At 44.1% G+C, this 27,238-nt stretch overlaps 2 protein-coding genes across 4 annotated transcripts; one reads left to right on the forward strand and one right to left on the reverse strand.

Annotated features, from left to right (window-relative positions):
- Positions 1–3,352: 3,352 nt before the first annotated feature.
- otol1b (otolin 1b) lies at positions 3,353–18,007 on the forward strand. 3 transcript variants are annotated; one of them, XM_031795825.1, is made up of 6 exons: positions 3,353–3,467; positions 7,041–7,229; positions 15,650–16,068; positions 16,171–16,260; positions 16,376–16,447; positions 16,643–18,007. In XM_031795825.1, exons 3-6 carry the CDS (start codon positions 15,669–15,671, stop codon positions 17,536–17,538), a joined length of 1,458 nt encoding a protein of 485 aa, XP_031651685.1. In that variant the 5' UTR covers positions 3,353–3,467; positions 7,041–7,229; positions 15,650–15,668; the 3' UTR covers positions 17,539–18,007. The 3 variants fall into 3 exon arrangements, with proteins under 3 accessions (XP_031651685.1, XP_031651683.1, XP_020363562.1); XM_020507973.2 differs by lacking the exon at positions 3,353–3,467 and adding an exon at positions 15,452–15,517 and having other exon boundaries at positions 7,061–7,170; XM_031795823.1 differs by lacking the exon at positions 3,353–3,467 and having other exon boundaries at positions 7,044–7,170.
- Positions 17,855–26,861, reverse strand: LOC109909075 (high affinity immunoglobulin gamma Fc receptor I). The gene is made up of 6 exons (XM_020507975.2): positions 26,765–26,861; positions 26,581–26,616; positions 25,156–25,446; positions 23,925–24,191; positions 23,462–23,737; positions 17,855–18,327 (listed from the first exon to the last, which is right to left on the reverse strand). The coding sequence occupies exons 1-6, from the start codon at positions 26,787–26,789 to the stop codon at positions 18,128–18,130; spliced, it is 1,095 nt and encodes a 364-aa protein (XP_020363564.1). The 5' UTR covers positions 26,790–26,861; the 3' UTR covers positions 17,855–18,127.
- Positions 26,862–27,238: the final 377 nt, after the last annotated feature.

Consider the following 27,238-nt stretch of genomic DNA (forward strand, 5'->3'; position numbering starts at 1 on the left):
GTAGTCCATTTTCTTCTACTTCTACGAGTTCTCAAACATACTGGAAGGGTGCATACTGCCACCTAGAGAGTGTTGTTTGAACAGGTATGAAGCCATGGTTGGCTATTAACTGACACCTGCAGTTATAGAATGTTTGCTCACAAGTATAAACAATTATATGATCCTTCCTTAACCCATAAAAAGTCCCTCTCTGTTGATTACTTCAAAATGGCGCTGCCAATGCTAAAACAGGCTTTTGGACACTAGAGTCCTGTATCTCTATGAAGATGCCATTCAAAAGTTGCGCGGACACGCGCCTCAGGTGTCTCCTATCCAATAAAGCAGGACAGAGTTTTGATGACTATTCCACTAACTAAACGACTATGGATTAGCCCTATTTGTGCATAATCGTGCCTCATTTATAGTTTGAAGACACGTGCGCCGAACGCTCTGTCCTTAAAAACCCATACCCAAATCCACGTGAACTCCGGGTGAGTGTAAAGAGTAGTGGGTGTGGTGTAGACTGTATGACCTGCTACGGGTAGTCTATATTTGTGAACTGGTTGTGACAGTTGAGTTTACCTGACACCTGTCAACGCACACTGAGGCACTGACTCTGTGAGACAGAGGCTTTCCTATTATGCCCTTGGATGCTTAATGTCAACTACCCCGTGTGGAAGTAGAGTACATGTCTGTTCTCGTTCCTTATGATGGAGTAAATGTCTGTTCCTTTCCACCATCTGTACAGTGGTGGACATTTTGACAGCATTGACAATAAAAAGAAAGGTGTCATGTGTGCTTGTTTGAGTGGGATACTGTGTGTGCATGTGCTGTGCATGCATGTGTGTATGCAGATTAATTTACCTTGTCTGGGGCTCTCAGGAGCTAATTTTTGCAGTGCCTCTCCACCTGAGAGACCCCAGTGGCCCCCAGGGGCCATGGGCTGTGATTGATCCTGGACCTTCTCATGAATAAACACAGACCCACATGTAATGTGTTTTCTAACACCATATTCCATTGTTTCCTCCCCCAAGGATATGGTAGGTATGTAAGACATGTGTAATTACATAATAGCAGGTGCATTGAAAGCTGAAGAAGACGGGTTTAAAATGAGACTACGACAAAAAATTGAGGTTATACCACTGAACTACTTTTTTCCCCCACAAAACACGCACACACATGGTAAGTTCATTTTTCACCTACTAAGTGTTTTCCCTTTTACAATTGGTATTTCCTCCTGGGAAAATAGGTTTAATTCTATCAGGTAGTGCAGGTGAAGTGACTAACTGTATATCTTTCCACATGATTGATGTTGTGTCTTCTGTCTTGTGTATTTGTTTGTGTGTTTATGCCCATTATGTGTCCCCTGCTGCCATTATCACTGCCATCCTCCTCTCTTCTGTCTCCTATCTTCCCATCACTCCCCCTTTGCTCTCTCTATATTTCTCTCTGTTCCTTTCTATATCTATGAATATGTTTGTGTACAGTCTATTAAACAACAGGAAAAGATTATAGCCTTCTAACCTACTTTATAATGTAAATGGGGTTGCAGAGTGGTTGGGACTGAAAACAAATCAAAATGACAACAAAAGCCTGGGTGGCACGTTCCATTTATAAGGGACAGCTGTCGGTCCAGGGCATTGAGAGTGCTGCGCCACCCAATCAGTTCCCCTCAAAGCACAGGAATGAGTGGGCAGGGGGTTTGGTTTACATACCTGAGACATATCCTTTTATCTGGAGGCTTATTATTCTTACCACAGTAGTCTACTAGGCTGGTCTAAAGCCTAGAGGAAGAGGCTACTGTACATGTTCCTCTCTCTTTTCTCCCTCTGCCTATACATCTGTTAAACTCACTCTTACATGTCACATGTACAGTACCAGTCAAAAATTTGGACACACCTAGAGTTTTTATTTATTTGTACTATTTTCTACATTATAGGATAATAGTGAAGACATTAAAACTATGAAATAACACATGGAATTATGTAGTAAACTAAAAGTATTCTTCTAAGTATCCACCCTTTGCCTTGAAGACAGCTTTGCAGACTCTTGGCATTCTCTCAATCAGCTTCATGAGGTAGTCACCTGAAATGCATATAAGCAGCCCTATTAATTGCTACATACATTGTCTAAATCTGCCATCCTAAAAGTAATTTGTGTGACTTCAAAATGATTTTGGACAAACCAAATTTGATCAGCGACTGGATCGTCTCTAACAAATCTAAGCAATCAGAGTACCAAAGTTGATAACATCAGCATGTAGGTTGGCTCTGGCCTAACCCATCAGTTTCTGTGACCAATAAGAACAGTCAAAATGTGTTCCCATTCTAGAAATCGTAGGGGAGGGAGGCAAATCCAGACTCATTTTGGAGAAGAAACGTCAGTTTGGCCAGAGTGATGTGGATAGGTAGCCAGGCAACACCAGTAATTAATCAATCAATCGATCAAATGTATTTATAAAGCCCTTTTTACGTCAGTCGATGTCATGAAGTGCTGTACAGAAACCCAGCCTAAGACCCCAAACAGCAAGCAATGCAGCTGTAGAAGCACGGTAGCTAGGAAAAACTCACTAGAAAAGTCGGAACCTAGGAAGAAACCAGGCTATGAGGGGTGGCCAGTCCTCTTCTGGCTGTGCCAGGTAGAGATTATAACAGAACGTGGCCAAGATGTTCAAACATTCATAGATGACCAGCAGGGTCAGATAATAATCACAGTGGTTGTAGAGTGGGCAACAGGTCAGCACCTCAGGAGTAAATGTCAGTTGGCTTTTCTTAGCCGATCGTTCAGAGTTAGAGACAGCAGGTGCGGTAGAGAGAGAAAACAGCAGGTCTGGGACAGGTAGCACGTCCAGTGAACAGGTCAGGGTTCCATAGCCGCAGGCAGAACAGTTGAAACTGGAGCAGCCGCATGACCAGGCAGGGTGGGGACAGCAAGGTGTCATCAGGCCAGGTAGTCCTGAGGCATGGTCCTAGGGCTCAGGTCCTCAGAGAGAGAGAGAGAAAAAGAGAGTTAGAGGGAGCATACTAAAATTCATACAGGATACCAGATAAGACAGGAGAAATACTCCAGATATTACAGACTGACCCTAGCTGTAACGATGTGCACTGAGAGACAGGAAGCAAGTTCATGGAGTGAGTATTTTAATCAAATAAACACAATATAATATAAAACAAGAACACATGAACAACACACAGACCTGAAACAGAAACACCTGGGGAAGGAACCAAAGGGAGTGACATATGTAGGGAAGGTAATCAGGGAAGTGATGGAGTCCAGGTGAGTCTGATGACGTGCAGGTGTGCGTAACGATGGTGACAGGTGTGCGCAATAATGAGCAGCCTGGTGACCTAGAGGCCAGAGAGGGAGTACACGTGACACTAGCCCCTGACACATAAACTACTGCAGCATAAATACTGGAGGCTGAGACAGGAAGGGTCAGGAGACCCCTGTGTCCCTGTCTGACGATACTCCCGGACATGGCCAAACAGGCAAGATATAACCTGTACAGCTCTCAGTGTAGATTCAGAGTGTATCTAAGTTCTGTATTGCAGTTCTATTATGTATACCATTGGCAGATAATTATATGTACAAAAATAAGGTACATAGTTATACGATATGTGGTATAAAAAGTACAATCTTAGGCGATTACATGGAAAGCCGTATCTCTGCAGATGAGCTGTCTATCTTGTCAAAATCACTGATACAGGTCACTCTCCACCCTCTGGTGGAGGTTGAACATGCTCACATTTACTTTCCTGTTTTTAAAGAGAATCAGTTGATGTTTCTAGACACCACTACCCTATTTTCCAGGATTGTGGGACATACAACGTCTATTCTCTATGGGGGAAATTCAGACTCCGAGTTATACGTGTGTAAATTTAACTGTAAGCCAGAATGAGGTCAAATCAAATTGTAGTTGTCACATGCTCCGAGTACAACTGGTGTGGTCTTTAACTGGTGAAATGTTTGCTTACGAGCCCTTCCCATCGACGCAGAGTTCAAATGTTTTAATTGTAATAAAATAGTAACACGAGGGATAAAATACACAATAATGGAGCTACATACAGGAAGTTCCAGATCAATGTTTAGAAGTACGAGCTATTTATATTTTTGGCAACTTGTACTTTTACCTCACTACATTCCTCAAGAAAATGATGTACTTTTTACTCCATAATTTTCCCTGACACCCAAAAGTACTCGTTACATTTTGAATGCTTAGCTGAACAAGAAAATTGTCTAACTCACACACTTATCAAGAGAACATTCCTGGTCATCCCTACTGCCTCTGATCTGGCAGACTCACTATACAAATGTTTGGTTTTAATATTATGTCTGAGTGTTGGAGTTTCCCCCTGGCTATCAGTAAATAAAATTAAGAAAATGGTTTGAATAATATAAGGAATTTGAAATCAGTTATACTTTTACTTTTGATACCTATGTATATTTTCGCAATTACATTTACTTTTTGATACTTAAGTATATTTAAAACCAAATACTTTAACACTTTTACTCAAGTGGTATTTTACCGGGTGACTTTCACTTTTACTTTAGTAATTTTGTATTAAGGTATCTTTACTTTTACTCAAGTATGAAAATTGGGAACTTTTTCAACCACTGCCGAGGGCCCATGTCAAATCTTTTCAGCCTCCTGAGGGGGAAGAGGCACTGCTGTGTCCTCTTCATGACAATGAGGGTGTGTGTGGACCATGTTAAATCCTTAGTGATGTGGATGCCAAGGAACTTAAAGCTCTCGACCCGTTCCACAACATTCCTGTGGATGAGGAGGGGGCTCTCCCCTCTTTCTCCAGTAGCCCACGATCAGCTCCTTGGTCTTTCTGACGTTGATGGAGAGGTTGTTATCCTGGCACCACACTGCTAAGTCTTTGACCTCCTCCCTGGAGGCTTACTAATCACCGTTGGTGATTGAGCCTACCACTGTCATGTCGTCAACAAACTTGATGATGGTGCTGGAGTTGGAGTCGTCCATGGCCATGCAGTCGTGGGTGAACTGGGAAAACAGGAGGGGACTAAGCACACATCCCTGAAGGGCCCCAGTCTTGAGGGTCAACTTGGAGCGGACTATGGTGTTGAACACTGAGCTGTAGTCTATGAACAGCATTCTCACATACTTATTTCCCCTCTGCTACCGTTGGCAGTGTAAAGCAGTGTAAAGCTCAGTTGAGATTGCGCCATCTGTGGCTCTGTTGGGGCGGTACGCGAATTGGAGTGGGTCTATGATGATGTCTGGGATGATGGTGTTGATGTGTGTCATGACCAGCCTTTCATAGCACTTCATAATTACAGCTGTGAGTGCTATTTAGGCAGATTAACTTAGAGCTCTTGGGAACAGGGACTATGGTGATCAGCTTGAAACATGTTGGGATTACAGACTGCGACAAGGAGAGTTTGAAAATTTCTGTGAAGACACTTGCCAGCTGGTCTGCGCATGCTTTGAGAACGCACCCTGGTGTTCCGTCTGCCTTGTGATTTTTAACCTGTTGAAACGTTTTGCTCACAGAGAGCGAGATCACACAGTGATCAGGAAAAACAGGGGCTTTCATGCAAGGCCCGGTGTTATATTCCTAGAAGCGAGGATAAAAGGAATTTAGCTCGTTTGGGAATTCTGCATCGCTGAGCAACTCATGGCTGGGTTTCTCTTTGTAATCCGTTATCGTCTGCAAGCCCTGCCACATACGACGAGCGTCGTAGCCAGTGTAATGGAATTCCCCCTTCCTCCTATATTGTCCTTTTGCGTGTTTGATGTCTCATCGGAGGTTGAAAAGGGCTTTCTTGTGTGTCTACAAATGTGTCTGACCTGGACTTAATTCCCTAATAATTCCACCACCCTTTACGTGCAAGGAAACCATGAATAGGGTGGAAAAAGAATATATTTTTTCCCGATGGAAATAACACCATTCTCCATGCACTGTAATGTATACATTGATATGATAAGAGCTACTGATAAGAGCTAGGCAATGGAAGTGAATAGAAAAACTACCTGATCAAAATGATATGCCACCAGATATGCCACCTGCTGCAGCTTAATTCCAATGAAGCATACTAAGTGTGACAATGCACGGGAACCCTCTCCTCTCCTCGCCCCACCAGATTTGGTTATGTTTCATTTATGTCAGGAGATTAAATCAGAAATCCCTTATCTAATGATCAAATGTAAACAAAGAGAGCTATCTGTCTTCACGCTGACTCAATAAACACATCAACAATGGGCCCAATGCTAAGTAACACTGTTTACGTTTGAAACTCTCAGCTCGCTTGGCTTGCTTTGTTGCTGCTTCTCTCAGGAAAATTATTAGCATCTCACACACAAGTGCTCTCTCTCTCTCACGCACACACACGCATACACACACACACACACACACACACACACACACACACACACACACACACACACACACACACACACACACACACACACACACACACACACACACACACACACACACACACAGTCGGTCAGTATGAAATTGATCAGGGTTTGAAAGCCTATATTTCTTATGTAAAACACAACAGCACAGCTTTTTAGGGCACCCCAAGAGTCTGTAACTCAGCGTTTCCCAATCTCAGTCCAGGGCATAAACCAAAACGTGTACCCCTTGGGGTTCCGAAGACCGGGTTTAGGAAACCCTGCTGTAATTCCACCTATCCATTTACTCACTCATACACACACGCTGCTTTGTTAAATTTTAGTGGAGTGTAGAGGTTTGGCATTTCTAACATTATGCCCATGGTAGTGAGCAAAGTTTTAGTCAGAACTGTGATTGACAAGGAGCAGAGGGAGCCAATTTCATTCACTCACAGAGAGAAAGAAAGCCACATCTCAGCATGATACAGATTTACTATCATAGCCATGTAAATTACAATGTTCATGGATCATTCTTTTATTAGTGAATTTATCTGTTCTCTTTGTTCGGTTTCATCTCTTGGGTGTGTTCTGGTCCCCACAGATTGACACACAGATAAATCACACAATCACAGACAGCAAGAAAAGCCTAGCGCCATTTTTACTGTTTGTTTTGAGGGTAGTGTGTTTGCTTTGCCAGGTTGGATGGAGAGATCGTTGAGGTCCGTCACAAGACTGGTGTGTGTTCATGGGAGAGAGGAAGAAAGGGTCATCTATAGTTGAACAGGTGTACAACTCCCTTCGACAATGCAAAGATGTAGGGGATCAAGGTGAGAACCTGTTTCTGTGGACAGCTGGATGCCCCCCTGCTGTCCCCTCCAGAGATCAGGTGAGCTAGGTGAATAGACTGACGCGTGGAGTTATAGAATTCCATTACGCCCTGAGCAAACTCAACCTCAAATGATCACTATTGATGTATTGTTGTCTCTACCTTCTTGCCCTTTGTGCTGTTGTCTGTACCCAATACTTTTGTGCTGATACCATGTTGTGTTGCTATCATGTTGGTTGTCATGTTGTGTTGCTATCATGCTGTGTTGTCATGTGTTGCTGCCCTGCTATGTTCTCGTCTTAGGTTTCTCTTTATGTAATGTTGTGTTGTCTCTCTTGCCGTGATTTGTGTTTTGTCCTATATTTATATAAATGTGTGTATATATATATATATATTTAAATCCCCCGTCCCCGCAGGAGGCCTTTTGCCTTTTGCTAGGCGGTTAAATAGTTAAATAAAATAAAAATAGTGGTTTCAAACTAAAGGGGAAAGGAGGCATGGGAGAGTGGGACCGATAGTCAGTGGTGGGAAAATTACTCAATTGTCATACTTGAGTAAAAGTAAAGATGTATACCTCAATAGAAAATTACTCAGGTGAAAGTCACCCAGTAAAATACTACTTGAGTGAAAGTCTAAAAGTATTTGGTTTTAAATATACATTAGTATCAAAAGTAAATGGAATTGCTGAAATATACTTAAACGTATAATTCCTTAAATTAAGCAAACCAGACGGCACAATTTTTATTTTTTATTTTTTAAACAGATAGCCAGGGGCACTCAGACATAATTTACAAACAAAGCACTTGTGTTTAGTGAGTCAAAAGGCAGTAGGGATGACCAGGAATGTTCTCTTGATAAGTGCATGAATTTAATCTGTTTCCTGTCAAAATGTAACAAGTACTTTCGGGTATCAGGGAAAATGTATGAAGTAAAAAGTACATTATTTTCTTGAGGAATGTAGTGAAGTAAAAGTTGGTAATAATATAAATTAGTAAAGTACAGATAAAAAATACTTAAGTAGTATTTTAAAGTATTTTTACTTAAGTACTTTACACCACTGCCGATAGTCACCGCAGAAGGGTTGGCTAGGAAGTTAATTTCAGTACAAAGTGCAGTATGTAGCCAGCCTATAGGTGTTTTTTATATATATATATATATTTTTTACCCCTTTTCTCCCCAATTTCGTGGTATCTAATTGGCAGTTACAATCTTGTCGCTGCAACTCCCGTACGGAGTCAGGAGAGGCGAAGGTTGAGAGCCATGCGTCCTCCGAAATGCAGCCCAACCAAGCCGCACTGCCTCTTGACGCAATGCCTTGACGCAATGCCTTGACGCAATGCCTTGACGCAATGCCTTGACGCAATGCCTTGACGCAATGCCTTGACGCAATGCCTTGACGCAATGCCTTGACGCAATGCCTTGACGCAATGCCTTGACGCAATGCCCGCTTAACCCAGAAACCAGCCACACCTGGTGACCGTGTCAGCGTGCATATGCCCGGCCCGCCACAGGAGTCGCTATAGCGCGATGGGACAAGAACATCCCTGACGGCCAAAACCTCCCCTAACCCGGATGACGCTGGGCCAATTGTGAGCCGCCCATGGGTCTCCCGTTCATGGCCGGTTGCGACAGAGCCTGGACTCGAACCAGGATCTCTAGTGGCACAGGGTTTGAAGGCCACTGCGCCACTCGGGAGGCCCCTAGATTATAGCTTTGCATGACGACAGCACACACAGATCAGGAAAATGAGGCTGCATTAGAGTAGTTTAGTCAAGCGAGTACAAGATAGTGATGAGGTGGACATGTCACCATTTATATGGTTATTCATGTGGAAAGATGGTTAGGGTTAAAACTGCCTACCCAGTTCCACTTCTTGTCTTTCTGTCATGCACCATCACATAATGAGATTGTACTCTACCTATAGATAAAAGACAGCAGATAAATCAATATGAATCATGGTGTTTCACACTGCAGACCTATCTATGTTATGATGAGATAACATACAGGAGTAGCTCAGGACAGACACGCTTTGGGTCCTGTTGTTCCAAGTTGTGTACCTCAGTGACTTATTTGATCAAACAACACTGTCACCTAGTGGCTATGTAGTGGGAACAGGGTGTAAATGTCAGCGAGAGAGGGGGAGGGATAGAGAAGGAGCAGATTTTGAACACAGAGGAGCCCAGGGGACAGGTCAGGTTTGTAGGTCAGGGTTACCATTAAGTGTGTGGCTTGACATCACTGTGTTCCACTACAGATGATGGTAGAACTGATCACTCAACCATAAGCAATGTCCCCCCCTGTCAATCTGTTCTCATAGACATACTGCTAATGTGACATATACAAGCATCATTTACCATCAGTGCTGTTTAGAAAAATCTCTGTCACTCTCTCTTTTCCACTCTTTTCAGCCCTCCTCTCGTCTGCTCCATTTCTTGTTCTCTCCTCTTCTCCATCAACAGTGAATACTGACCGTCAGACTTTCCGGACACAAGACCAACACCTGACGCTGGTGAACGTGCATTTTTACCGTCCTTCTGTAGATATTGAGGCAAATCTGACTATAGCCTCATTTTTAGCAAATAGTTAAAACATGCTTGTAAGTAAGTATCTCTATGTCAAATTGGAATAGGACTACATAGATTTTTAGGTGAACTAGACCTTTATACTAAACATTTGCCTGTTTTGATGATAAAGAAATCTAACTTTTATATATTTTTTATTAATGTAAGTAATGGACATTTGATAAGTTGTAGAATGTTTGCCTGAATGAACTATTCTGTAGGCTACGTGCTTTGCCTTGAATCCCGGCCCTAGGTTTTTTTAAACTTCTGTAAAATATGAAGTTTTGGCATATTCTCTGGAAAATGTGTGTGGCTATTCTTTATTAGTAAGATGTGGGCCTAAAAGCAATGGATAGAACACCAAACCCTGTGTGTTGGAGAGAGAGCGTGAAAGTGAGGTGGTTTTTAAAAGCTTTTCTTATAGTTCATTGAGGACTTAAAGCCTGTCCTTTCTCCACGGGGTCATAGAGAAGTCCATTAGGAGTTCTACACCTGATCACAGTCTGGGCTAGTCTACCTTTACCGTGGGACGGGGTCGGAGCTGGGGCTATGGGACAGGTGGAGAACGGAGGTGGGGGGAAACAAGTGGGTGTTACCAGAGCACCTTCACCTTGTTCCACCTGTCCCCCCCCCCCTCTCCCCTGTAACCCACCCCCGGACCCTGTTTCCCCCCACTACCCCCACCCCCTGTAGCCCTGGGCTCCTTGCTCCCCACCCTCCATCTCTCAGCCCCCACAACCCCCTACTCAGGGATCACTCTCCTGGGGTCTCTCTCCACACAGACACCCCTCTGTGTCTCTGGGGAGTCCACCTGGGTCTCTGATACCCTTGCAATGCTTCAGCTTCCATCTCACAAGACAATTAGGCTCTGTGCTTGAGTGAAAAAAAGCAAATACTTTTTTACGCTGGCTTCTTCAGTAACGCTCAATGGCAAACCAACGACCAAGATCTCATAAGAAAATAGGGTGTACCTGTTCTAGATTGATATTTCCATTTCAGTATTGAACAACTCTAGAAAAGTGTGACAGATAATATGAAGGTATTGCTGGGTCTCACTACATAAGAGGCGTATAATTTCTTTGCCAAGACTTCAAGTGCAAAAGTCATTAGTTGCTAATTCCAAGGTCTCTAGATTTCACTTGATAAGGCAGGCTGGGCTGCAGAACAAGAAGCTGTCTATGGCCAGGTTAGTGTACGAGGGGATAATCTGAGAGGGAAATGATCTGGTGTTTTGGTAGTGGGAATTTTGTTCTCTGAATCAGAAACTAATGCTGACATTTTGATCATAGTTTACTTCAACTGTCATCCTTTTCACTAGGGCTGAAAGGAGATGTTCACCCAGGAGGCAAACAACTGTCATCCTTCTCACTAGGGCTAAAAGGAGATGTTCACCCAGGAGGCAAACAACTGTCATCCTTCTCACTAGGGCTAAAAGGAAATGTTCACCCAGGAGGCAAACAACTGTCATCCTTCTCACTAGGGCTAAAAGGAAATGTTCACCCAGGAGGCAAACAACTGTCATCCTTCTCACTAGGGCTAAAAGGAAATGTTCACCCAGGAGGCAAACAACTGTCATCCTTCTCACTAGGGCTAAAAGGAAATGTTCACCCAGGAGGCAAACAACTGTCATCCTTCTCACTAGGGCTAAAAGGAAATGTTCACCCAGGAGGCAAACAACTGTCATCCTTCTCACTAGGGCTAAAAGGAAATGTTCACCCAGGAGGCAAACAACTGTCATCCTTCTCACTAGGGCTAAAAGGAAATGTTCACCCAGGAGGCAAACAACTGTCATCCTTCTCACTAGGGCTAAAAGGAAATGTTCACCCAGGAGGCAAACAACTGTCTGGTCTTTCACACACGCACACACACTCACGTATACCTCACACATCTTCCCACCTGCACTCCTACATCCTCTATACTGACACTTGGAGATCTTCTTTCCATTTAGAGTCTTAGTTCATGTAAAGTATCCATGAAAGTCATCCTGCCTCTGTCCCTGCTCCACTGCTGCTGCTTAACTCTTGGCTGTATATGTTTTTCTCCATGGTGCTGTACTGTGGGAGCGCCTGGGGTCACGGGCAGTGCCAGTGTTAAGTGAGTGGGCAGGTGAGCGGCTCTTGGCTCCCTGTGGCGAGGCCAGTAAACTGACCGGTTCTGTTGTGTGGACTGAATAGAGGAGTGAGACTGAGGGGTGGAACCTCAACGGGCCATCTCCGGGACAGACCACAGCAAAGGGAGAGAGAGACTGAGGGAGAGCAGGGGGCAGGAGAGGGCTAATAAGAGAATGCAAGAAGAAGAAAGAATAAGAAACAGGTGAAAATTGTATATATGCAAATGTATGTCTTTGTGGGAGGTCAAAGCACAGTCTTATATACTCAATAACTTGAATAGGTTAAGTACACACAAAGTTCTTTCTCACTACACCTGGAATCAACCCCCCTCTCTCGATTCCTCATCTCCCCTCTCTATTTCCCTCTTTCATTTCCCCTCTTCCTGCAAATGTTTTTGGCTGGTCATAGATCCCTCAGGTGGAGGTCTTTAACTACTGAACCATGACCTCTGGTGGTAGTAGTTTCATTTGTATCAGCCATAAGCTGTCCTGTTACCCCTGTGAGATTGAGTTTCATATCATTTATGGAAAGGAGGACCATTCATCTAACAAGAGAAGTGTGAAATTGAACCCTAACCCATATCCTGAGGAGATGTAAACCTTTTCTCTTACTATACCATAAATGTATGTACATGGTCTTTGGCAATTATACCGTGTCTTTCCATGGCTGTGTGGATAGTTGGTCCCACTGACTGTGCAGTGTGAATGAGTGTTCACCTGTAAAGAGGGTTAGAGAGATAAGCAGTTTCCTTTGACGACAGCTCAGGTTTAGTAACTGCTGAGTGAGACAGTGAGATTATCAGTGCTCTTTAGACTAAAGCTTTTCTTGGACAATCACCAAGTAGATAGTAATGATACAGATCCTTGTCCTGCGGTAGATATAGATAGAGGATTTGGGCTCAGTAGGCGGGCGAGTGGGGCACCTGTAGCTAATGATTTACAACTGTAATCACTATCACGTCTATACTCCTTTCCACAAGCTCACAAGGACTTGACCAATATGGCAAGAAATGTACCTTCTTGTATTGTGCTGCATTCCCTCCACCTGTAGTAAGACTGACGTGCATGAACCCCACTATGGGGCCACTGGAAACCTCCCAGCTTGGCTTTTGTCTCCCAGTAAGAGTGGGGCAGCAGGGTGGCTGCTGGAGGAATTTCTCTTATATCAGGTGACCCGTCGCCCCTCTCCCCTCGCCCGGCCCACACCGGGGTAGTGCTTCTCACAGGCACTGTATCCAGTGTCACAAAAGCACATTTTACACAACGGGTACAGAGAGTGGGCCACGGTGCGGTGCAGTGGTTCTGCTTGGTCCAGCTCCAGGCTCAGCTAGATTAGCATGTCGTTGGGTTTCAAACCTCCCCCTGGGCTCACAGCTCTACTCCTCATTGGTGGGGATGTCCATCATCAAAGCCTTAAAGAGATATCAAGAGGTCCAGTGTTGCTGCTGCTGCAGTCTCCATGGTACTGTTAGACAGGGGATCAATGATTAGACGTGCCCGTCATAATTAGGTAAGTGTCCATTTGGATTTATTGCTTTATACTGAGCTCTGTTCCAGAAGCGGTTTCTGTTTTGTTTGGCCTTTTTGTTTGACAAACCATTGGGAGGTGATAGGTTGAGTGCCTGTAAGTTCTCAATCAACATCTTTGTGATGAAGGTATGTCTGGCTGTGCTGTGACAGTGAAATATTGAGTGGTTCATATATAGTGGTCATCAAATTTGATCTGATCCTCATCTAATTCACAACAATAGACAAACATAGTGTGCTTAAACTAATAACACACAATTATTGTATTTTTTATTGTTTATATTGAATACATACTTTTCCCAACCGACACTGTGAATGTTTAAATTATGTGAACACCTAGGCTAATGACATCTCCTAAAGCTAATTGGAGTCAGGAGTCAGCTAACCTCGAGTCCAACCAATGAGACGAGATTGGAGATGTTTCTTTAGAGCTGCCCTGCCCTATAAAAAAAACACAAGAAGAATTGCTTGATGTGAACCATGCCTCAAACAAAAAAGAGATCTCAGAAGACCTAAGATTAAGAATTGTTGACTTGCATAGGGCTGGAAAGGGTTACAAAAGTATCTCTAAAAGCCTTGATGTTCATTAGTCCACGGTAAAACAATTTGCTTATAAATGGAGAAAGTTCAGCACTGTTGCTACTCTCCCTACGAGTGGCCGTCCTGCAAAGATGACTGCAATAGCACAGTGCAGAATGTTCAATGAGGTTAAGAAGAATCCTAGAGTGTCAGCTAAAGACTTACAGAAATCTCTGGAACATACTAACATCTCTGTTGACGAGTCTACGATACCTAAAACACTAAACAAGAATGGTGATCATGGGAGGACAACACGGAATAAGCCACTGCTGTCCAAAGAAAACATTGCTGCACGTCTGAAGTTCGCAAAAGTGCACCTGGATGTTCCACAGCGCTTCTGGCTAAATATTCTGTGGACAGATGAAACTAAAGTTGAGTTGTTTGGAAGGAGCACACAACATTATCTGTGGAGAAAAAAGGCACACCAACATCAAAACCTCATCCCAACTGTAAAGTATAGTGGAAGGAGCGTCATGGTTTGGGGGTGCTTTGCTGCCTCAGGGCCTGGACAGCTTGCTATCATAGACTTGGGAATTCATTTTTCTGTCGACCAAGACATTTTTCAGGAGAATGTTAGGCTATCTGTCCGCCAATTGAAGCTCAACAGAAGTTTGGTGACGCAACAGGACAACCCAAAACACAGAAGTAAATCAAGAGAATGGCTTCAACAGAAGAAAACATGCCTTCTGGAATGGCTCAGTCCTGACCTCAACCCGATTGAGATGCTGTGACATGACCTCAAGAGAGCGCTTCACACCAGACTTCCCAAGAATATTGCTGAACTGAAACAGTTTTGTAAAGATGAATGGTCCAAAATGTCTCCTGACCATTGTGCAGGTATGATCCGCAACAACAGAAAAAGTTTGGTTGAGGTTATTGTGCCGAAGGAGGGTCAACCAGTTATTAAATCAAGGGTTCACATACTTTTCTCACCCTGCACTGAATGTTTACACGGTGTGTCCAATAAAGACCTGAAAACATATTGTGTGTGTTATTAGTTTAAGCAGACTGTGTTTGTCTATAGTTGTGACCTAGATGAAGATCAGATACATTTTATGACCAATTTATGCAGAAATCCAGGTATTTCCAAACGGTTCACATACCTTCTTCTTGCCACTGTAAAGTAGAACAGTCTGCAACAGAGGAAGCAACAGAGAGATGGATGGAAAAGAGAGCAAAAAAGAAAGGGGTCAAACTTAATTTACCTGAAGAGTTGATATAATGTTTTCTAGATGTTATTTTGGAGGATTGTTGTTGTTAGGCTCAAATGTTCCACTGCCCTGAGTTGAAATAACGTTACTTTTGAGCTACTGTAAATATTAACGTGGGATGTACACCTAATATAATCCGTTTTGAAATGTTTTTTTTACAGGTCAGAACAGGTGAGCATCTCATGAAAAAGGCTTTAGTTGAGTAATCTGCTACTGAGATCCTCACTAAAGTAATTGGAGCAAAGTTTCCCCTCAATCCTAATCTAGTCTCGTTTGTAATTTCCCCATATGCAGAGCAGTGTAGCGATTTAGGAAGAACAACCACAGCTGGGTTTAAACCAAAAACCATGCAGTGGCAGGGTAAGCTCAGTATATCCTGTGCCATAAAGCTCCAGACCTCTTGGCAGAGGCTGTAGTAAGTAGTATTTTTACATACAGTGACGCTACATCAGTGTGGAAGAAGTGACAATTTCTCAATTTCTCCCTCGTTAGATCCTTCTTTAACATCAGGATGCTCCCCTATCACTCGGCACTCTTGGCAGTGCTGTCACTCACAGTGACCAGTGTATCGACGAAGACCACTCAGCGGCCAAAGTACCAATACACCAAGAAGCCCATGCCTTACCGCGAGCAGCCCCAGATTACCATGCAGCCCCTAACCCCCATCATCCCTAAGACACTGAAATCAGTGGAGAAATCAGATCCCATGGACCCCTACCCTCTGGCTACCACAGAGACCACAACCTACCCCAGCGATGCCTACCAGGATTACTATACTGAAACGACAGGGCCCCCTGGTGTTGGGCATGATAATTACACCATGGATTATAACGAGTGCTACTTCAATTTTTGTGAGTGCTGTCCACCAGAGAGGGGCCCTCGAGGGCCAAAAGGGGACAGAGGACTACCAGGTATTGAAATCACTATGACAACATAGGGACATTTAACAATACCAGTATGCTGTAGTGGTGATCCATGGATTTTGATGTCTTGATGAAACAATTTTCTCACAGGTTCACCTGGAGAAGAGGGGGAGCGAGGACCCAGAGGCTTTTCTGGACTGGCTGGTTCAAATGGAACTATGGGGCCAAAAGGAGACAGAGGTGAACACAACACCATTTTTAAAAATTAGAAACATGTACACTTTATTGGCCGTGTGAGCAAACAGGAGATTTATTGATTATTCAAAGTTGTTTGTTTTCTATCTCCCTTTTCCAGGAGTTAAAGGTGACCTAGGATACCGTGGAATGGCAGGAACTCCAGGTAACCCAGGGAAACCAGGAGAGAGAGGTAACAAGCCATTCCTTTTAACACATATAGGCATGTGATCGGTACAACATAGAAAATCATGAAACAAGGCTACCTGTACCTGTTCCATATACTGATTATTAAATCAACATAGAATCAATTCATATCTTCCTCATAGATTCTGTCTGGGCCTAGATGCTGAAATGGTCCACTTACACTGTGCTCTGCGCCCTGCAGGTGGATTTGGCTTCAAAGGTGAAAAAGGTGACAGCGGCCCCCCTGGTGTCAAAGGTAACCAGGGGGAGAAGGGTGAAAGCCAAAATGGAACTAAGGGTGAGAAAGGGGAACCTGGAATGGAAGGCCCAACAGGACCCCCAGGGCTGGCTGGAGTGCAAGACATGAAGGGGGACAAGGGGGACAAAGGAGAGTGTGGGACATTTGGAGAGAGAGGACTGAAGGGCGATAGAGGGGACCCTGGGCCTCCAGGTATTCAGGGACAGGTGGGTCTTCCTGGGGTGGATGGCATGCAGGGCTCCCCTGGTGTGGTGGGCAACCAGGGGGATCTAGGACCCCCAGGGGCTCAAGGTGAGCCAGGGGTGCGAGGGCTGCCTGGACCCCAGGGAGGGAGGGGGATGTTTGGGCCAAAGGGTGACAGAGGCCCCCCCGGGATGAGAGGGGACAGGGGCCCTCGGGGGATCAGAGGGGCGAAGGGTAACGGGGTGATTCAGAAACGCTCAGCTTTCAGTGTGGGCCTCTCTCCCAGCAAGTCCTTCCCTCCATCGGGCTTCCCCGTCCGCTTCGACAAGGTCTTCTATAACGGAGAGAACCACTACAACTCCTCCTCCAACAGCTTCACCTGTGCCCATGGGGGGGTCTACGTGTTCTCCTACCACATAACTGTGCGGAACAAGCCCCTGCGCGCCGCCCTGGTAGTCAATGGGGTGAGGAAGGTGCGGACGCGGGACTCTCTCTATGGCCAGGACATCGACCAAGCGTCCAGCCTGGTGCTGTTGCAGCTGGCGGTGGGGGACCAGGTATGGCTGGAGACACTGAGGGACTGGAACGGTGTCTATGCCAGTAGTGAGGACGACAGCACGTTCTCTGGCTTTCTGCTCTACGCTGACAAGCCCTGACAAACGATCTGATATCTAATACAATCTACACTGTAACTCTACTGTACCTCCACAGGACCTAAACAATCTCTACTGGCAGTCCTCCATACCACCCATACAGTACCCCACAGACCAGCCCCTCTGTACTCCTGCTCTACACAGACAAGTTATGACAATGGAGCCCACTATACCACCACAGTACCAGGGACTGTAAAACACCTCTATATGAGTTGGCAGCACTCACCCCATCTCTCTTCATACTCCCTCTATAGACCCATCAACATACAGGCATCTTTACAAGACTGTCAATCTGGTAGAATGAAAAAAGTAAGACTGATAGCACTGGAATAGTTCATGTTTATTACTTGAGGAATACTAATCACACAATGTTTCCCAGGTTAGGTTAAGGAATCAGTACATCGTATCGCTGTATTATGAGCTTTTTGAAAATGAGCTTTTGTACACTTTTGAAATAAAATCAATATGTAAATGTTTGACTTTGACTGGATTTATTTGCATTGAACTTACAATCAACAGTTCAAATACAATTCATTGTTTCATTCACAACCTAAAAGACAAATAACATATTAATTAACAATTCTTAAGGAACTTAGAAGTCCTTCCACACCACTGTTCCATCATCTGAACCAACACCAGGGGCCAGTGTGTTTGGAGAATCACCGGATACATCGGGTAAGGTAAGGGGCTCAGAAGGCTGGATAGAGGTGGTGGTCTGGGGAGGTCCTTTCATAGGATCTGGATGAGATGGAGCTCTGGGTTGGAGTGAGACAACTGGTCCCTGATGTATCCCTGTTAACACAGAGTCAGCATCAGGGGTGTCAGTTGGGTATGTCAGAGTATGGCACATAAAATGTTATGTCACATGAGCCGAATACAACAGACCTTACAGTGAAATGCTTTCTTACAAGCCTTTAACTAACAATGCTTTAAGAAGTTAAGAAAAAAAAGTGTTACGTAAATAAAAGTGACAAATAATTAAAGAGCAGCAGTAAAATAACAATAGCAAGGCTATATACAGGGGGTACGGTTACAGAGTCAATGTGCATTGATATATATATAGCTGTGCTACTGTTATTTTACTGCTGCTGTTTAATTATTTGTCACTTTTCTTTACGTAACACTTTTTTTTCTTAACTTCTTAAAGCATTGTTAGTCAAGGTAATTGTAACGCTTGTTGAAATGGGTAGACCAAGGCGCAGCGTGATTTGGGTTCATCATCATTTATTTAAATGTGATCCAGCAACAAAACGATAAAGAGAAACAAACAAACAAGCGTACAGCCTTGTAGGGCTCAAAAAGCAACAATACAAAAACAAGATCCCACAAACAACAGGTGGGAAAAGGCTGCCTAAATATGATCCCCAATCAGAGACAACGATAGACTGCTGCCTCTGATTGGGAAACATACCAGGCCAACATAGACTACACATAGAAAAAAATAGACTACACATAGAAATAATAAACTAGAACACTCCCCCAGTCACGCCCTGACCTACTCCACCGTAGAAAATAAAGGCTTTCTATGGTCAGGACGTGACAGTAATATGTACACTACCGTTCAAAAGTTTGGGGTCACTTAGAAATGTCCTTGTTTTCCATAAAAACATACATGAAATGAGTTGCAAAATGAATAGGAAATATAGTCAAGACGATGAGAAGGTTATAAACAATGATTTTTATTTGAAATAATAGTGTCCTTCAAACTTTGCTTTCGTCAAAGAATCCTCCATTTGCAGCAATTACGGCCTTGCAGATCTTTGGCATTCTAGTCGTCAATTTTTTTAGGTAATCTGAAGAGATTTCACCCCATGCTTCCTGAAGCAGCTCCCACAAGTTGGATTGGCTTGATGGGCACTTCTTACGTACCATACGGTCAAGCTGCTTCCACAACAACTCAATAAGGTTGAGATCAGGTGACTGTGCTGGCCACTCCATTATAGACAGAATACCAGCTAACTGCTTCTTCCCAAAATAGTTATTGCATACTTTAGTTTGGATATGTGCTTTGGGTCATTGTCCTGTTGTAGGATGAAATTGGCTCCAATCAATAAGAGCTGTCCACAGGGTATGGCATGGCATTGCAAAATGGAGTGATAGCCTTCCTTCTTCAAGATCCCTTTTACCCTGTACAAATCTCCCACTTTTACCACCACCAAAGCACTCCCAGACCATCACATTGCCTCCACCATGCTTGACAGATGGCGTCAAGCATTCCTCCAGCATCTTTTTATTTTTTTCTGAGCCTCACGAATGCTCTTCTTTGTGATCCGAACACCTCAAACTTAGATTTGTCCATCCATAACACTTTTTTTCAATCATCCTCTGTCCAGTGTCTGTGTTCTTTTGCCCATCTTAATATTTTCTTTTTATTGGCCAGTTTGAGATATGGATTTTTCTTTGCAACTCTGCCAAGAAGGCCAGCATCCTTGAGTTGCCTCTTCACTGTTGATGTTTTGCGGGTACTATTTAATGAAGCTGCCAGTTGAGAACTTGTGAGGTGTCTGTTTCTCAAACTAGACACTCTAATGTACTTGTCCTCTTGCTCAGTTGTGCACCTGGGCCTCCCACTCCTCTTTTTATTCTGGTTAGAGACAGTTTGCGCTGTTCTGTGAAGGGAGTAGTACACAGTGTTGTACGAGATCTTCAGTTTCTTGGCAATTTCTCGCATGGAATAGCCTTCATTTCTCAGAACAAGAATAGACTGATAAGTTGCAGAAGGAAGTTATTTGTTTCTGGCCATTTTGAGATTTAATCGAACCCACAAATGCTGATGCTCCAAATACTCAGCTAGTCTAAAGAAGGCCAGTTTTATTGCTTCTTTAATTATAACAACAGTTTTCAGCTATGCTAACATAATTGTGCCAACACAGTGTGCCATTGGAACACAGGAGTGATGGTTAGTGATAATGGGCCTCTGTACGCCTATGTAGATATTCCATGAAAAATCTTCAGTTTCCAGCTACAATAGCCATTTACAACATTAACAATGTCTACACTGTATTTCCGATCAAGTTGATGTTATTTTAATGGACAGAAAATGTGCTTTTCTTTAAAAAACAAGGACATTTCTAAGTGACCCCAAACTTTTGAACAGTAGTGTACATGTAGGTAGAGTTAAAGTGATGGGGGGACCGATTAGTTGAGGTAATTGAGGTAAAATTTACATGTAGGTAGAGTTACATTGACTATGCATAGATAATAAACAGAGAGTATCAGCAGCGTAAAAGAGGGGTCTGAGTAGCCCTTTGATTAGCTGTTCAGGAGTATTATGGCTTGGAGGTAGAAGCAGTGAGGAAGCCTTTTGGACCTAGACTTGGCGCTCCGGTACCACTTGCCGTGTGGTAGCAGAGAGAACAGTCTATGACTAGGGGGGCTGGAGTCTTTGACAATTTTTAGGGCCTTACTATGACACTGCCTGTTATAGAGGTCCTGGATGGCAGGAAGCATGGCCACAGTGATGTACTGGACTGTATGCACTACCCTCTGTAGTGCATTGTCGGTTGTAGGCAGAGCAGTTGTCATACCAGGCAGTGATGCAACCAGTAGAACTGTTTGAGGATCTGAGAACACATGCCAAATCTTTTCAGTCTCCTGAGGTTGGTAGTTTGTTGGTGATGTGGACACCAAGGAACTTGAAGCTCTCAACCTGCTCCACTGCAGCCACGTCGATAAGAATAGGGGCGTGCTCGGTCCTCCTTTTCCTGTTGTCCAGAATCATCTCCTTTGTCTTGATCACATTGAGGGAGAGGTTCTTGTCCTGGCACCACATGGCCAGGTCTCTGACCTCCTCCCTATAGGCTGTCTCATCATTGTTGGTGATCAGGCCTACCGCTGTTGTGTCATCGGCAAACTTAATGATCATGTTGGAGTCGTGCCTGGCCATGCAGTCATGAGTGAACAGGGAGTACAGGAGGGGTCTGAGCACGCCCCCCTGAGGGGCCCCCATGTTAAGGATCAGCATGGCGGATGTGTTGTTACCTACCCTTACCACCTGGGGGCGGCCCGTCAGGAAGTCCAGAATCCAGTTGCAGAGGGTGGTGTTTAGTCCTAGGGTCCTTAGCTTAGGGATGAGCTTTGAGGGCACTATGTTGTTGAACGCTGAGCTGTAGTCTATTAATAGCATTCTCACATAGGTGTTCCTTTTGTCCAGGTGGGAAATGGCAGTGTTGAGTGCAATAGAGATTGCATCATCTGTGGATCTGTTGGGGCGGTATGCAAATTGGAGTGGGTCTAGGGTTTCTAGGATAATGGTGTTGATGTGAGCCATGACCAGACTTTCAAAGTACTTTTGGCTACAGACATGAGTGCTACGTGTCGGTAGTCATTTAGGCAGGTTACCTTAGTGTTCTTGGGCACAGGGACTATGGTGGTTACAGACTCAGTCAGGGACAGGTTGAAAATGCAAGCTCGGAGTACACATTCTGGTAATCCATCTGGCACTGCGGCCTTGTGAATGTTGACCTGTTTAAAGGTCTTACTCACATCGGCTACGGAGAGCGTGATCACACAGTCGTCTGGAACAGTTGATGCCCTCATGCATGCTTCAGTATTGCTTGCATCGAAGCGAGCGTAGAAGTAATTTAGCTCGTCTGGTTGGCTCGTGTCACTGAGCAGCTTGCGGAAGTGCTTCCCTTTGTAGTCTGTAATAGTTTGCAAGCCTTGCCACATTCGACGAGCATCAGAACCAGTGTAGTATGATTCAATCTTAGTCCTGTAGAGACGCTTTACCTGTTTGATGCTTCATCAGAGGGTATAACGGGATTTCTAATAAGCTTCCGGGTTAGAGTACCGCACCTTGAAAGCGGCAGCTCTACCCTTTAGCTCAGTGCGGATGTTGCCTGTAATCCATGGCTTCTGGTTGGTGTATGTACGTACAGTCACTGTGGGGATGACGTCCTCGATGCACCTATTGATAAAGCCAGTATCTGATGTTGTGTACTCCTCAATGCCAATCGGAAGAATCACGAAACATATTTCAGTCTGTGTTAGCAAAACATTCCTGTAGCTTAGCATCTACTTCATCTGACCACTTTCTTATTGACCGAGTCACTGATGCTTCCTTCATTAGTTTTTGCTTGTAAGCAGGAATCAGAAGGATAGAATTATGCTCAAATGGAGGGCGAGGGAGAGCTTTGTACGCATCTCTGTGTATGGAATAAAGGTGGTCTAGAGTTTTTTCCCCTCTGGTTGCACATTTAACATGCTGGTAGAAATTAGGTAAAACGGATTTGAGTTTCCGTGCATTAAAGTCTCCGGCCACTAGGAGCGTTGCCTCTGGATGAGCGTTTTCCTGCTTGCTTTTGGCCATATTCAGCTCAGTGAATGCGGTCTTAGTTCCAGCATTGGTTTGTGGTGGTATGTAGACAGCTATGAAAAATACAGATGAAAACTCTTTTGGTAAATAGTGTGGTCTTCAGCTTATCATGAGATACTCTATCTCAGGCGAACAAAACCTCGAGACTTCCTTAGATTTCGTGCACCAGCTGTTGTTTACAAATATACATAGACCTGATATCTAGAAGATCATTTCGGTCATAAGACACGGTGGCAGAAACATTGTACAAAATAAGTTACAAATAACGCATAAAAAACATACAACAATAGCACATTAGCATAATCGTAGAATGGCAGCCATCTCCTTTGGCGCCATACCCTAGCTCAAGACCAAAAATGTTAAACTAGACTACAAAAAATGTACTAAAATCATTCCAAACCCAATTAAAATGCAACAGCTGTTTAGCGTGTTGGTTGGCTGGCTTCAGGACCATGAGGAGCGTTGCTCAGAGAGAAACTGTCCCCCCCCTCCCTGCCATACCCTAAGTTTAGCCGAACTGACGCCACTGGTCAGCATTATGAATCCTCCTAAAGAGAGACTGCATCACCACAATTTTTTGCTGGTTTCTCGTGTGTTCTGAGTGTTCACCTGTCACTCGCCCATAAGGTACGGGCTCGCTGAGCCTCTTCAGCCCCAGAGTAGGAATGCTGGCTTTGCACCAGTACCGGCCTGAGTCCCTCAGTACTGTGACTCTGTCCTGGGAAGAGGCAAGCCCCAGACTCAGCCCGTCCTGGTAGAAGTAGTAGTGGATGTGTGAAACGGGCTCACGGGCGTTCAGTTGAACATGACACACCAGGAGCATACGGTCTTTATGGATCAGAGGGTCATTGGGCACAATCTCCAACATGGGTTCTGTCAGAACCTCTACAGGGGAGAATACAGAACATTAATACTGAAAAGTATTTCTCACATACCTACTGCTATTCAATTACCATTAAATATGATATGATAGTGATGATAATGGAATGATGAGGGCAAATCTAATTTGAAATCTGATTCCTCATCCTACACAAACTCAAAATGACAAACCACACCTGGCTATCAACCTCACCTATGATGGACACCGAAGCAGCCACTGAGATCACAGAGTTGGTTTGCCTCCGTCCATCCCAGGATGCTCTGCACCAATAGGATCCGTGTTGTTGCAGTGTAAGGTTAGTGACACACAGCTCTGGTCCAGACTGTCTCTGAAGCTCCACCCCGTCCTTGTAGAGTATGACCTCAGTCAGTCTAGGGTTGCCACGGACACGACACATCAGAGTCATTGTCTCTCCAACCAGCATGGGCAGGGGCGGGGCCTGCAGGATGGCCCACCCACCTGGGCAAAGAGTAGTAAGTAATTTTAATTAACGGGATGGTGTAGTCCCTGTCTGGCCTGTTGACAGGTACCCTCTATGGTCTGGTGTGCTACAGGTATAACTTAGTCTGTTTCTGCTTCTTTTGCTATTGTCACACATGTTTGGTGTGACAATAAGAAAGGAGTTGTCTAATACAGACTGCTAACAGAAGGTCAACCAAACTACACTGAACAAAAATATAAACGCAACATATAAAGTGTTGGTCCCCATGTTTCACGAGCTGAAATAAAACATTCCAGAAATGTTCCATATGCACAAAAAGCTTATTTATATCAAATGTTGTGCATTTCTCCTTTGACAATCCATCCACCTGACAGGTGTGGCATATCAAGAAGCTGATTAAACAGCATAATCACTACACTACACATGTGCACCTTGTGCTGGGGACCAGAAAAGGCCAACCTAAAATGTGCAGTTTTGACATGCTGCCTGCAGGAATGTCCACCAGAGCTGTTGCCAGAGAATTGAATGTTTTAGAGAATTTGGCAGTATGTCCAACAGGCCTTACAACCGCAGACTACATGTGACCTCGCCAACCCAGGACCTCCACATCTGTTTTCCTCACCTGTGGGATCGTCTGAGACCAGCCAACCAGACAGATGATGAAACTGAGGATTATTTCTGTCTGTAATAAAGACCTTTTGTGTGGAAAAACTAATTCTGATTGGCTGGGCCTGTGCCTGGCTCCCCACTGGTTGGGCCTGGCTCCCAAGTGGGTGGGCCTATGCCCTCCCAGGCCCACCCATGGCTGCGCCCCCTTTCAGTTGTGTGAAATCCATAGACTAGGGCCTAATGAATTTATTTAAATTGACTGATTTTCTTATATGTAACTCAGTAAAATTGTTGAAATTGTTGCATGTTGCATTTATATTTTTGTTCAGTATAGATGTCATCACGGCTCAATATTCATATGGGTTCTCTTACCGTCCACCTCTATTTCTATAGGCAGGCTGTGGAGGGTGTGTTGTGTGCTTATCCATGTGGTTCTCAGGCCCTGGCAGTAATACTTCCCACTCTGCTGTGGCCTGGCCTTCCATAGGACAAAGTACTCAGACTCCTGGAGCTGCTCTCCCCCCCTGAACCACTGGTACCTCCACTCGGCCGACACTTTCCCAGGAACACTGCACTTCAGACGTACTCTCTCCCCTGAGAAGATCCGGGGTCCCCCATCAACTAGCTCAGCCACGGCTTTCAGCGGAGCCCTCATGGGGAGAACTTGAAGAAATGTTGACAGGTAAGTCTTTCTGACATTTTGAGTAGATTACTATGGCTGCGTTTACACAGGCAGCCCAATTCTGACATTTCTTTCCACTAATTGGTCTTTAATTTCTCCCCAATTTCGTGGTATCCAATTTTTTTAGTAGCTACTATCTTGTCTCATCGCTACAACTCCCGTAACAGCGCGCATCCTACCCGGAAGCCAGCCGCACCAATGTGTCGGAGGAAACACCGTGCACCTGGCAACCTTGGTTAAGGCCCGCCACAGGAGTCGCTGGTGCGCGGTGAGACAAGGACATCCCTACCGGCCAAACCCTCCCTAACCCGGACGACGCTAGGCCAATTGTGCGTCGCCCCACGGACCTCCCGGTCGCGGCCGGTTAAGACAGAGCCTGGGCGCGAAGCCAGAGTCTCTAATGGTACTACTGCGCCACCCGGGAGGCCCCCCACTAATTGGTCTTTTGACCAATCACATAAGATCTTTTCACATCAGATCTTTTTCAGAGCTGATCCGATTGCTCAAAAGACCAATTAGTGAAAATAAATATCAGAATTGGGCAGCCTACTAGAGAGACTTAAGCATAATTTCTGAGCATAAATGGTAACTTAAGTCTTATTTACGTGGTCACCTAACATTACAAAAGACAGCTAATGTTCAGTAGTGTATAACTATTACGTAACTCAACTCATGAAAATAGACAATTTACATGTATTTTTATTGAACCTTTATTTAATTAGGCTAGTCAATTAATAACAAATCCTTATTTACAATGACGGCCTACCCCAGCCAAACCAATTGTGTGCCGCCTTATGGGACTCCCAATCACGGCCGGATGCGATACAGCCTGGAATCAAACCAGGGTCTGTAGTGATGCCTCTAGCACTGAGATGCAGTGCCTTAGACCGCTGCGCCACTCGGGAAATACATACTGTACTTCATATGTTGCCATTATACAAGACAAAACTGGTTTGAAGAGAAGGATTTGAATCTCAGAGGCTGTGTTTACACAGGCAGCCCAATTCGGGTCCTTTGCCACTATTTAGTATTTTTCACCAATCAGATCAGATCTTTTGCCAATAATTGGTCAAAAAGTGTAAATGTAGCCAGAGAGTAGTGTACTTAACACATACCTTGTGGTACAGCCCATTTAGGTAGTGTCGACACAACTGAAACAATAAATAACCATTCATCATTAAAATAACCAAAAATAAATCCAGTGATCATTCTGTCAATCAATCAATCAATCAATCAATGATCATCTATACACATAAATAATTGTCTGTAATCTCTTAAAGTAGACTGAAAGGAACTCACCGAGGAGGCTCAGTAACAGCTTCATGTTGAATGTTATGCTTGTGCTTCTGATGGGGATGATTACACTACAATCTCTATATATTGTCAGGGGAAATGAGACTAGTTTTCAGTTTCGATCGCAAAAAATACCATCAAATTTTTCATGAAATAATTGCATAATGCTCTTCCTGACATCACAAATAACTTTGGGGAAGTTCCTTTTTAGGAAGGAGGGAATTACGAAAGCCCTGGGATGCAACCTCATGTGTGATGTAAAAAACAAAAACAGCAGTAAGTTTGCCAGCCCAGCAAGTATATCATTTTGAAGCTGTGTCACAGTACCCTGATCTCTCTTTTGAAGAACATATCAAGACCATTTCGAGGACAGCTTTTTTCCATCTACGTAACATTGCAAAAATCAGAAACTTTCTGTCCAAAAATGATGCAGAAAAATTTATCCATGCTTTTGTCACTTCTAGGTTAGACTACTGCAAT

This window comes from Oncorhynchus kisutch, linkage group LG18 (genome assembly GCF_002021735.2).
Source record: "Oncorhynchus kisutch isolate 150728-3 linkage group LG18, Okis_V2, whole genome shotgun sequence".
Lineage (NCBI taxonomy): Eukaryota > Metazoa > Chordata > Actinopteri > Salmoniformes > Salmonidae > Oncorhynchus > Oncorhynchus kisutch.

Bases quoted from the DNA above. Each gene is read 5' to 3' on its own strand.
- otol1b (XM_031795823.1), top strand. From the start codon at position 7,148: ATGCAAAGATGTAGGGGATCAAG. The intron at 16,261-16,375 runs GTGAACACAACA...TCCCTTTTCCAG, and splicing joins GGGGCCAAAAGGAGACAGAG to GAGTTAAAGGTGACCTAGGA. The intron at 16,448-16,642 runs GTAACAAGCCAT...TGCGCCCTGCAG, and splicing joins AGGGAAACCAGGAGAGAGAG to GTGGATTTGGCTTCAAAGGT.
- LOC109909075 (XM_020507975.2), bottom strand. From the start codon at position 26,789: ATGAAGCTGTTACTGAGCCTCCTCG. The intron at 26,617-26,764 runs GTGAGTTCCTTT...TTATTGTTTCAG, and splicing joins GCTGTTACTGAGCCTCCTCG to TTGTGTCGACACTACCTAAA. The intron at 18,328-23,461 runs GTGAACACTCAG...CTGTGTTAACAG, and splicing joins ACCTTATGGGCGAGTGACAG to GGATACATCAGGGACCAGTT.